General features: G+C 30.6%; 1 protein-coding gene across 2 annotated transcripts; it reads right to left on the minus strand.

Annotated features, from left to right (window-relative positions):
- Positions 1 to 669: 669 nt before the first annotated feature.
- LOC122587430 (zinc finger protein GAI-ASSOCIATED FACTOR 1-like) lies at positions 670 to 3,501 on the minus strand. Of its 2 annotated transcripts, none has more exons than XM_043759596.1 (4): positions 2,966 to 3,501; positions 2,490 to 2,880; positions 2,127 to 2,362; positions 670 to 1,619 (listed from the first exon to the last, which is right to left on the minus strand). In XM_043759596.1, exons 1-4 carry the CDS (start codon positions 3,114 to 3,116, stop codon positions 838 to 840), a joined length of 1,560 nt encoding a protein of 519 aa, XP_043615531.1. In that variant the 5' UTR covers positions 3,117 to 3,501; the 3' UTR covers positions 670 to 837. The 2 variants fall into 2 exon arrangements, with proteins under 2 accessions (XP_043615531.1, XP_043615530.1); XM_043759595.1 differs by having other exon boundaries at positions 2,490 to 2,886; positions 2,966 to 3,500.
- Positions 3,502 to 12,888: the final 9,387 nt, after the last annotated feature.

A 12,888-nucleotide genomic window follows, 5' to 3' on the forward strand; every position in this document is an offset into this window, starting at 1 on the left:
CATCACGCTTATACCCATATTGGTTATTTCACAATTAGTTTTAAAGATTCTACTGTGATTTTACGTTAGCATCTAGCCTAAACCAAGACAAAGTCGCCTGCTTTCGAGTATCATTTGTTTTTGTAAATCGACAATAATAGTAGCGTGCGAAGGATGCATGTTTCAATTTACCCAAGGTGTTTTTTTTTTGTTACCGATCGCTTAATGTATATCAATTGCCGTAACCTTTTTCATCTCTTCAATATTGTTGTCGCAAATTCCTTCATGATGCATTTCTTGAAATTGTTTTAGTGATCCTTCTGTTAATGTATTATGTTTCACCATAAAGGAAGGTTGACAAGATAATAAGTTATCAAAGTTTCAATTTTATTGCTAGTGGCTGTAAATAAGTGTCTTTAAGTTATTGATATTGCACCATATACATTACTCCCTACTTAGAAAATGACTAATCCTCCTAATTCATTCGTTTTATTGGATCATGTGAAAATTCAAAAAGGAACTAAGGAAAATTAAAAAGGAAATTAAGTAAAGTCCACTTGTAACATTCTTAAAGTTTAAAACAATTTTTAACACTAATGTTTAGAAAAATCAATCATTTTCATGGTCTACATACAAGTCTATATTTTAATGGCACTACATATAAGTTGATTTATATATATAATTCCAATCTTTTCGAAAAATTTAGGTACTACTGCTAAAGATCATGAAATATATAGATGTATACATATGTAATTAAATTCATGTGCTTACTATATATAAGAGATCATACAAAGCCACCTCACAGTCAACATCTGACATCTCTCTTTCACCATTAAAAATTGAAAGAGAAAGCTCAAATTAAAGAAGTGATGGCTTCTTGTCACCGGAGGAATCATCCCAATCCTTATTGTTTTGAACTGAATTCACACCCCCAAACGAAACACCGGCAGCTGCAGCTACATTTAGCCCACTTCCCCCAATTGTATTTAAAAACGCCGAGTAGCCACTACTCGAACCACCGGTTCCTAATCCAAGAAAATCGAGGGTTGTAGGTGCCGGTGGACCCATAAGTAAATGATCTCCTAGGCTTCTAGCATTATTATTGTTGTCATTCATCTCTTGTTTGGTTTGTAGGTCACTCCATTGCCCAACCCCAGCTTCTTGGTAGTGATCCATGGAGGAAGACGCCTGTGGTTGCGTTAATCCCAAAGCGTGTAGAAACGAGGTGTTGGACGATGTTGCACCCATTTGAGCTGCTTTTTGAAGCAATGCCGTTGCGGAAAGTGCTGGTTGCGGTGCTGCTTGTACATACTGATGCCGTTGGTGGTGTTGTAATGTGTGATCATGTGGTGGGTATAACGATGCCGAGGAAGTTGTGGAGCGATACAGTGAAGACGATAACGAAAGTGACATTGGCTCGAGAATCGGATTCCTACTATCGCCTCCAGTAACGTTACATATCACATTAGAGTAAGCCGATGGAGATGATTGAGACGGTTGCAAGACAGACGACGATGCAAATATACTAGCAAATACGCCTGTATTGTTGTTACCACTAGTTGCTGATCCTCCACCACTTGTTGTCGCCTCCATCTCGACTGCCGGATGTTGTAAAATCCCAACTGCCTTTTCCGGCATATCTGTAACAAAACAAAAGAATAAACGGATACATAGATGAGATTAAAAATTAAAAATGAACAAAGTTATACTCATAACAAATATACTACTTCTCTATAAAGTATGATATGAAGTACTTGATAAGTGGAATCTAATAAAAAAGCTATGAGTGTAAACTTTGCTACAAGCTAAAAGTAAAGGGAAAGCAAGCAATTAAGAACAATCATAGAGTCCTTTTTTCATCCATAAAATCTCTCTTTTTTAATTTCACTTTGGCTTCTTCTTCGATCTGTGAACTTTCCTTTAATTAATGGACTTCTATACTACTACTACTACCACCAACTCTCACATTCACACACAAAAGTTAAAAAAATCTAAAATTAAATTAAAAAATAATACAAACAGTAAAAGACAAATGCGTCACAACAAAACAAATTGATTCCAGTGGATACACAAGGATAAGCAACTTCAAATTAATTTGAAAAAGCACATAAAAGCAGTTTCAATATAAAAAATAAAATAAAATAAACCTGAGCTGTGAACGGATTGGACCGGAGATAGTACACCGGTAGACGGAGTTAGCGGTGGCGGTGGCGGACTACACGACGGCGGAAGCACCACCGACTCCTTTTTTTCACTTTCAGCAATTAGTCTAGCATGCTGGTCAGCAATTGTAGTTGACATGTTTTGAGGAGGTTGATGAGATCTCGCACTCTCTTGTGCCAACGCATCACAAAACGCTCTATGTGTGATAAAACTATCCCGCCTTCATTATCAAAACATTATAATAGTATTAATAAGATCATTATGTAATTATATTCTCACAATTATGAAATGTGTTATGAATATAGAACAAGAACAAAATATATATAGAGAGTATATATTTTTTGTACCTAGAAAACAAGGTGCCACAATCACATCTATATTCTTTAGTCCCACATGTTTTCATATGTGCTTTCCAGTCAGATTGAACAGCATATTTTTTAGAACACCGTTCACACTTCCATTTCTTCTCGCCGTGTTTTCTTGAAAAGTGCTTTTTAATACCGGTGAGATCACCCAAGGCTCTTGACGGATCATGATGGATACATGTTTTTTCCGGACAAACGTAAACTCGTTTCCGTATTTCTTTACCGTCTCTTTGTTTTAACTTCCACGGTAAATTATGTCCTCGACGATGAAGCTGTAAATTTTGGTCTCGCTGAAATCCTTTGTTACAGATCTCGCATACAAATCGGTTTGTTGCCAGTAGTGCTGTTGGTGATAACGCTATTACCTCAGCCTCTGGATCTACAAATTATAATTAAATTATATATCCAGCTATATGAAATAATCAGTACAAAGGACAAGGTGATATATATATTATTACCAGGCATTCCAGGAAGATTTCGCTTTTTCTTCAAAGGTTGTTGTTGTTGTTGTGTATCATCATGTGTTGTTGTTGTTGTTGTAGTTTCATCAACTAAATTTGAGGAAACCGCCATTGAAGAAGAAGAAGAATTGATGTCAGGATCAACCATATATATATGAAATTAAAATCAAAGAAAATAATATCAAAATTCAGATGAAATCAGCTAAATAAGTAGTAGTTCATTATTTCTTCATCACCCACCAATAAACAAAGTCTTTATGTTTTTGTTTTTTTGTTTTTATATATATTATTGACTATCTATAAGCCTATAATTAATTAAATACTATGCAATTACAAACTATTTAGTCAAACAACTATGACCGGAGTATGTAGGATAAGGCGGCAATCTTTTATATATAGATATAGATATAGATTAGATATACGGAGATAGATAGAGAGATTGTAATAGTAATGTAATGGAAAATGAGAAGGAAAATGGATGGAAGAGTGAGGGTTAAAAGTGGCGGCCGTTAACCATGGTTAAGGGGAAGGTACTTCGGGCACAAGTTAAGAGTGTGTATGAATGAATGTATGATGAAGTGTGTGAGAGAGATAGAGAGAGGGGGTTGAAAATCTTGACCGTCCACGTGGTGAAATCAGCGGGAGAGTGGCATGTGTCGGAGAAGACGTAGTAGTACTGGTACTAGTACTCCAACCACGACGCGTTGGCTTTGTCGTTTTGCATGAGACTTTGAAAATGAGAGTTCCGTTCACAAAATATATATTTGGAGAAAGGGAAAAATTTCTCACATGTTTTTTTTTTTTAACTATAAAAATTATGGGACAAATATTTATTTAAAATATTAAAGTATTGATATGTGTAGTGTTTTTTATTCAATTTGATTGTATAATAGCTTCATATTCACTTTTTCCATATATGTTATTATAAGTTGCGTGTATCCATAAAATGTATCACACACACGACTAGCTAGAGGGGTTTTAACACAATGTGACCGGTAGTGGTGGCAGAGGCGGTACCAGAAAAATTTTTTAAAGGGGGCAAACTTAGAAAACTTATGAAAAATAAATCTAAAAGGGGGCAAAATCTTAAAAACCTATAAAAAAAATTTAAAAATACATGACAAAATTTAAATTTGAAGGGGGACATTAGACCTCCTTGCCCTCCTTTAATGTGTAATAGTGATGTTGTCAACCAATGGTAATAATAATGATGGTGGGTGATGACAACAACTAGAAGTGGAGATTTATAATATATATTACTGATGTAAAAAGATCATTGCAATACACTTATTCAATGAGTTAGAATAATAAATATTGTAAATTATCTCATATGTTTTATATGTCATTAAAGAAATGAAACAATATCGTCGAAAGTCGGAAGTAAATTAGTTGTTTAAACAATCATTTGATATTTTGACCAAAGTTTGTTAAAATAAGAATTATAGATAAATCCTACAAAATATATCTAAGAATTCTTCTTAATCTCCGTTAATTTCATTTTCCAACAATAGGTATATGTATTAATTTATGTATAAAATTTGTTTAAAAATAGTTTTGAACCATTTATAATTTAGACATAAAACTCATTTTTTATATCCTTCCCGTTTATGCTTTAATTATTTTTTAAAATTTTTTGTATTATATTTATTTCATTTGCTCACTTAATATATTATAATTCATAATTTAAAAAATAAATAATGAAAATACTAAATGTTTTTCACATAAAACAAATAAACTATATCACAATTTCAAACTGAATTTTTTTTCTTTTTAAAATTGATTATTTAACAATACAATATATATATATATAAGGGATAGTATTTGTACTGCTGGCAATTCCAATTTTAGGAACCGAAAACTTTAAATTCAGGGGGTGGGATGATTATTTATTTAATCATGTGAAAGCAGTACAGTACTGCTGGCAGTAGCAGTACTGATCATTATTTCGTGTATATATATATATATATATATGACATCTAATATAAGTATTTAATTCATCGTTTCTTTCTTTATGAATAAGAAAAATAAGTACAAAGTTAAAAGGTATTTTTCTGTACATTGAGTAAGGAAAACACTATAGTTAAATTTGTAAAATCAAATAGTGTGAAGATTTTGTTATTGAAGACACTGTACTTCTAAAATGTGATGAATTCTCATGTTCTGCTGGTACAATAATTTTGTACGCACATTTAACTTTGAGGAGGAAAATATTTGATATGTCTAAATAATAAGTTTAAAGATGTATGCCTAAAAATGCAGTATTGATATAAAAAGATTAAAAAAGATAATGAGTGTCACCTATCAAATATTTTAAACATATTTTTAGCTATATATAGCTATATATATAATACTCTATTGACAAATATACGATATAAATGCAATAACTTGTCATGAATTTACACATAAGAGAAATTGATAAAGGATGGTTATTCTATTGAAACAGAAGTTGGTTACATACATGTATGGGTCAGTTGGGTTGACCTAAAATGAACATGATAATGAGATGAATATGGTAACTGAATGAGTTATTACCAATTCATTATCATGTTTGGTAACTATATTGGAATGAAAATGAACTATTAGTGTATGGCGTTTGATATTTAAAAATTGAGCTAATTGAAATTATAAGATTGTAAGTGTATGTTTTGTTGGGTGATTAATAAAGTTTGAATGACATTAATATATAAATATAGGTAAATGACTAATCATCATAATAAAATAGCTTAAAAATCCTCTTATCAATCTAAGAAGGTGGCATGTAGTATCAACTAATTTTTTTTCTTAATTTTGCCCCCTGATTTTTTCACATGTCACCATCCAATAGTTAGGAGGATTTTTAGTCTATTTTATTAGGAGAATTAATCATTTTCCATAAATATATATTACTGCATGTAATTACCTGTAAACTACTCCATATGTAATTAACGGTAAATTCAACCATGGAAAAGAAAATCGTTGTCTTTTTTCCTTCTAAATTTGACAAATTATTTATATGATTCATGTATTGTTTTTATTAGCGTTATCCAAGCTTATCGTTTTGTTTTTTTTTTTAACGAAAAAGACGAAAAGTTAGACTAAAAAACATTCAATTAAAATCACTTAGCGGGTCAACAAATTAAAGGAATAACTGACGATGACAAAATGACAAACCAACCAAATTTTCTGGACAAACATCAATTTCTCTAACCCAACCAAAAATAGAAGCCTATATACACGAAACTAGGACTTAAAAGACACTGCATATACTATTCCAAAGCTCTGTAGCCAAATACATTATAAAGTTATGATTTTTTTCAATGACAACCTTAAATTTTATGAAAATGTTTATTTATAAAATATTTATGAATTTATCAACCAAACATTGGTTTTATTATTGATATCTATAGGTGGTTCTTGAAAAAATATAGAGCCTTCCGTAACAATTTGAAATGTTACATTAAAACCGTGCCTGCCCATGGTGTCTTGGACCTTGGTTCAATCATACTATACTATTACTTAATAAATAACGATGCACACATGTATTTGTGTTATGTATTACATTGGTATTATATTGATGAAATAAACAGCTTGATGCATTTATTGCTAGCAATACCATTATGTCATTATGATTCAATAATAATTCATCAAATTACTTGCGCTATCAGAGTTATTGATCTGTCTACTAATAATTCATCAAATTACTGTTTAGCGATTCTGAAATATAGTTACTGATGATATATATGTTAAAGTAATTTAGTTTAAATTTTTTTATATATTTTTTGTTTAAAGTGTAAAGATGGAAAAGCACAACGAACTGTAACAGTTAAAGTTCCCAAATTGTTAAAATGACATAAAATTTTGAATATTAATGTAAGAGGCTAAATGTTTTTTCGTAATTATACAAACTTCCTAAATAAGATGATAATTAGCGAAACATCTAGCTTGTATTGGTTGTATCTATTAATCTATTGTACATACTTATGTTTAGAACCCAAAATCGATTAAGGAAGAGTGTATATCAGGGGCGGAAGTGCGGAACCACGTGAAGTGAATTGAGCCCGCAAAATGTAAAATTTTAGTAGGCAGTTAAGGTGAAATCAGCCCAGTAGCATCATGCTACTTGTGATTTAAAAATTTATAAGAATACCTTGATTGATATTTGGTTGCAAATAAACAAAAGTGATGTACGTCTCGTTAGTTTAGGGGAAGGGAGAAAAAAAGGCAAGAACTCTATCGATGTATGATAGTTTCAAAGGAAATGGCCATGAGTATTCAGCATAATGGGCTTAGGTCTACTCTATATAGAAAGGTGCTCAAAAGTCCATTTAAATAAGTGCAATATGAGTATACATCATACATCGATAGTAGACATGGCAAAAAAAAATCCGGTTCTGATAAACCGAGAACTAGAACTGAAAAAAACCCGGTTCCTCAAGAACTGGTCGGTTTGGGACCGGTTATAGTTTTAGATCAAAAAAATGGTTCTGGACCGGTTCCAAAGCGGTTCAGAACTGGTTCTCAGTAAAATAAAAACAAAAAAAGGTCAAACGTTGACCGAGAACCGGTTCCGGTTCCTATAGAAACCAGATTTCGGCCACCTTTAAATATGACTATATGAGTTATTAAGTATTTGTATTTTTTCTTATACTTGCCATTTTACCCATTTATGTATAATATATGCGCGTATGATGTATCAAGCAAGGTTGGATGCTCGTAACTTGAGATTGAAATGACGAGGAACAAAGTTGAGAGTTTTTGAAATCTCGGATTGAAATCAGGTGGTTCTCAGATTTGGTTCTTATATCGAAAAGTTATAATTTTTGAAATTATATGTAATAAACTTTAAACTTAAAACATTCTCATAATAATATAAAAATATTAAGATAGTACTCCAAGTTTAACTTAATTATTTAAAAACATAAACTTAAACTAGTTTAAAGTTTTGGAAAAGCTTTTAAAAAATAAAAAGTTGACCCAAGTTTTGACCCGAATAGGCCGAGTTTTGACCGATTCGACCGAGTTTGAACACATTTGACCCGAGTCTTGAAGTTAACCAAATTTTAGTCCGATCCAGCCGGATCCAACTCGTGAAAGAGCCGATCCTGAGTCTGAGTATGAGTACCTGACCAAGACAACCAAATTTTACGACACTAATCACAGGAGAGTCTAATTTCCGGGTGTCATAATGTACGTGTAAGATTATGTTGCATTTTTATAGGTAAGTGTTTTATTAATGGTTAAAAAATTACAAAAATGATCGGAGAAAATTATCGGTTAAATTTTGCATGTCTAAAATAAAAACTCGTATTATACCGATAATCTAGATATACAAATTTTCTCCACCTTTATTAATTTATCTATGCACAAGCATGGTATCCGCGTAATTCGGCTGCGTTAGTGGGCACGATGGTGGAGTATTATCGGTGATGGTATTATATGTGGTGGTTGCGGTGTCAAGTCTCAAATGATGTAATTTAATGTAAAGGTGATAACAGGATATTTAAAAAGATAAAGGCTTAAAGTGTTAATTATTAAAATAAATATCAAGAACAATTCTGGTAATTAAAAGACAGAAATTACTAAAAATAAAAAAGAGTCATTTGATTTATAAAGGAGCAAGAGATAGAGATATGAGAAATGGGTATAAATATAAGACTTAATGGTGCCACGCTTATAACACGCGCGTTTCTCTCAATGGTAAATCGATTTTAAGCCACACGTTGAGGATATATAATCCATTTACAAAGATTGAGAATCCAAGTTATGACGAAGACAAAAAGTGAAACTAATTATTCTCTTTTGGATTTTCTTCTAGTAATCCTTTATGGTGGTGTTTTTAAATAGTGTCCATGGGTTTCGATTATTTTAAGTGAAACTTTTCGGTTTTATCAAAGTCAATCTTGGTGTTTTTTTGAATGCAAATTAAACCAATATTTATGGAAGAAACTAAACTAGTGAAGACTGGGGATCATATCGAGCTAGCTAGAGAATACAATCATTACAAATTATTGAGATTAATTCTACACCAAACGACATTGATATGATACTCAAAAAGAAATAGAGTTAATTTCGACCTGTCATGAACCGCCAATTGCAGTTTTCATCACTAACTTTTAAAAATTTAAGTTTGTGTCCAAAAATTCACTTTGTCAACACTTTCGGTCCTGACTACTAACTTCCATTCAAAAACCCATCATGTGATGAAAAATTTCGTAATTTTATCCATCGTCATCTTCATCTGAATCTATAATTATATCTGATTATTTTTCAAAATATATATTTTTATATCATCAGTCACCAAAAAAGTTATTAAACTAGAAGGTATCAATAAAATTACATCTAGCAAAAAACCTGTCAAAACTTTGTATATCCACGTACAAACATATGTTCTTACAAAACCTGCAACATAAATCTCCACATAATTTCAAGCACAACAATTTAATGGCAGCAGATCTTGAAATCTTCCTATAATCTCAAATTTATAGTGATAATGTTGTTTCTTTGTTCAGCCACCCAACACAAATGGGCTCTTGTCATTTTGTTTTGTGTGTGATGCAAGTCCTCCACAAGCAACAAAGACATAGCCCAAAATGAAAGAAAAAGCCCAAGATTTGGACTTTCATTTCACCCCAACAACATATAAATGGGTATGATATGAACTATGAAGCTTTAGAAAAAGATATAAATGGCCAAATGGGTATCGCTTTTTGCTATATATCGTTTTAGCTATATTGAGCTATATATCGCTTTTTGCAATGCCAGTTTATAAAAAGATTATGTGTCATCTTTTCCATAATTGTGTTGTTATTGTTGATGTTGATGATGAATATACAATTTGTTTTATTCAACGAAATAATTGTTGGTTTGAAAGGTATACAAATTAATTATCTAAAGTTATTACAATACTTATCTAAATATTTAATTACAATAATTAAATATGATAGTTCATAAAAATTAATAAATTATTATCAAATATAATCATTTTTGTAATAAAGTATGTAATTATTATAATTTTTAAATAAATTAATAGTTAACATTTATCTAAAGCTAATAAATAAAAGTAAAAGTTATTTATTAAATTATGAAAACAATAAGTGTTATAAGATAAGTAGTCACTATAGTTTCATTTAAAAAAATAAATTATTATGAAAAATTAATTTTTTAAATAAAATAAATGATTAACTAATAAAATAAAATAAATATTTAGATATTTATTTAGATAAATATTATAAAATAAAAATTAATGTTAACAAATTAACAGTTTATACTTATCTAAGTTAATATGTAACTAATAATAATTATTTAAATATTTATAAAAAATAATAAAATAGTTAATAATAAGCATATAATGCATATATGTCATATACCTTATACATATGTGTATACATACATGATACATACACAACTTATACTTACATAACTTATATGTATACCTTATACATGTATACATGAACATACATACATATTTTATACATGCATACCTTATATATACCTTTATTTTATTTAATAAAAATTGATTATGAATTGTAAATAAAATAAAATCTATACACTATATAAATCCCTAAGTAAAACTATCCTATGTGGCCTCTCTAACTATGCAAAAAAAGGGCTGAAATCCTATGTGGCGTTTTTCTATCTTGAATGGTCATACGGTTATTGGTAAAGTAGCGGTTATGATAATGGGCCATGCATTCAAACTATGAAATTTTAATGTGAGGAACAGTTATTCACAATAACTAAGCCCTCTTTTTACTCTAGAAACTAATTCATCGTATTTCTTACATCCCCCATTTTCTCATGATCAAAATCTACCACTTTTCATCAGAATATCTAACCGATGTAGGGGAAGTTCGTATCTATATCTATATATATATGTTATAATCTGATATGTTATGTGTAAGCAATTATGTGTGATTTTTTTGATTAGTCGTTGAAAATTAGGGATTGATTGAGATAATGGCTAGAAAGAAGATTAGCAGTTCAAAGTAGAAAAATAATCTAGATTATGCTTTTGTTTGATTTTTGGAAGGATAAATAATCTAGGCATATTAATGATTTGTATTTCCTTTGTTATAGGGATGTGAAGAATTGATGGCTAAAGGACTATCTATTGTCGAAAAAATGGCGATTAATTGATGTCTAAGGAAAATGGTTGGGTCTTCAATCAAATGTAATGGCAAATATACTCTCTAGAATTGGTGTGCCGGACATACTCGAGAATGCCCAATAAGTGTGCACTACTTTGCGTCAAATCTATAAATCCCGCTATACAGAGGGTTGTTTCAATGGACTCATCATATCCAAAGAGAGGTCTGTACTAGAGGAAATTTGTAAGCATGTTGTGGATAGAAGCCAGGGCCTGATGGTTAATATCTCTACCAAGGACTTTTGCGATAGGTATGCGAGCTTATTCTTTCTTTGAGTTTGTGTTGTAGCTTTAAGAATAACCATCTGCTTTTATATTGCATACTGATTCATCTCGTCCTGCTACTTTGATTTCTAAGTTAAACTTATCTAATATATTTCATAATATCACTAATAGTTACCTTTTTCAATGATTTTCTGAACGTGTATTTATTAGTTTTATTATTTCAGGAAGTTTCTAAAAGCAAAATGTTAGGAAAGCTAAAAGAGCCATATATATGTCTGATGAATACATCCTTATTTATTTAACTCTTAGTTAATATTTTGTACTCTAAGTTTCTCCTCGGGTGATTTCAATGTATATGTTTGAAACAATGTTATGCATTTACCGAAGGTGATTTTAATGTATATAATTAAACAATTGTTTAATCATATACTTCCCTTTATATTCAGTTATGCAACCCTTTTTTAACTTTATATATTAATAATATATTTAAATGACATTCATTCATTTTGCTTGATTTAATCAGAGTTATCTTAGATTCGAATTTTGATATTTTGAAACGCTTTTCTTGCAGTTAGACGAACACTTTCCCCGTCCTATGAAAGAATTTGTTTCATTGTGTTTAAAGAAGCCTCCTGCTGAGGTACAAATTGTGTTTGTAAGAACTATAAATTACGAGAATAGCAACATATTTTCATTTTTTTTACCAGTCACAACAATCATGAGGTATATTAAATTATTGTTATCCATAGTAAATAGACAATTTATGTTTATATGTACTTAATTTAGGTTTATATATATATATCTATATGAACTATAAGTAAGATTCTTCTGTTTTTACATAATTGGAATGAAATTGACACAATTACTAATTGGAAATAGGCCATCTTTCTATATGAGTAACCGTGTGATTATAGATATAAGATGGATCATCAGTGGATAATGATTTCCAAGTCACCTAACACTTTAGCTTTGTCATTTGTGGTCAAGAAGTTACTGTTGTTATCATTTCACTTGAATATATGTTCTTATATGTTTGCAGGCTTTTCCTTGCCATAAAAGACCAATCTCTTGCTTGACCTTTAGACAAGGTACTCCAGATTTGTTTTTTGGTTAATATGACCAAAGAGTCAATATGTGGAAGGAAGTAGACAGATCCTATATAACAACATTATTTGGTCAACCAAGTGATCATATGTGGGAGACATTCAAGAGGTGTGTTGTCTAATACTGTGTTACTCAATTAAGATTGTACCTTTCGTATTTTATATTCAATCAGGTAGATGTGCTCGAATCTGGTTATCTAAAAATGGTTCACCTCTTAATGATGCCTGTATTTTAATAAGGATTTCTAAATCAGATTTATAAGCAATTAATCTGAAGAATTGAAGATTTATTTCTCAGTTTCTTTTGGTTCATGATCTAATTTCTAGAAAGGGGATAGTTAACAGCAAGTTGTCATGCGTGATCAATGTCGTTGAACCAATCAAAATTAAAACTAAATACCAATAATTAGTACGGGTAAGTAGAGTATCGTATCCACAGGGAATCAAGGGAAAGTGTTAAACAAATT

The sequence above is a fragment of the Erigeron canadensis genome, chromosome 2, assembly GCF_010389155.1.
Source record: "Erigeron canadensis isolate Cc75 chromosome 2, C_canadensis_v1, whole genome shotgun sequence".
Classification (NCBI taxonomy): Eukaryota; Viridiplantae; Streptophyta; class Magnoliopsida; order Asterales; family Asteraceae; genus Erigeron; species Erigeron canadensis.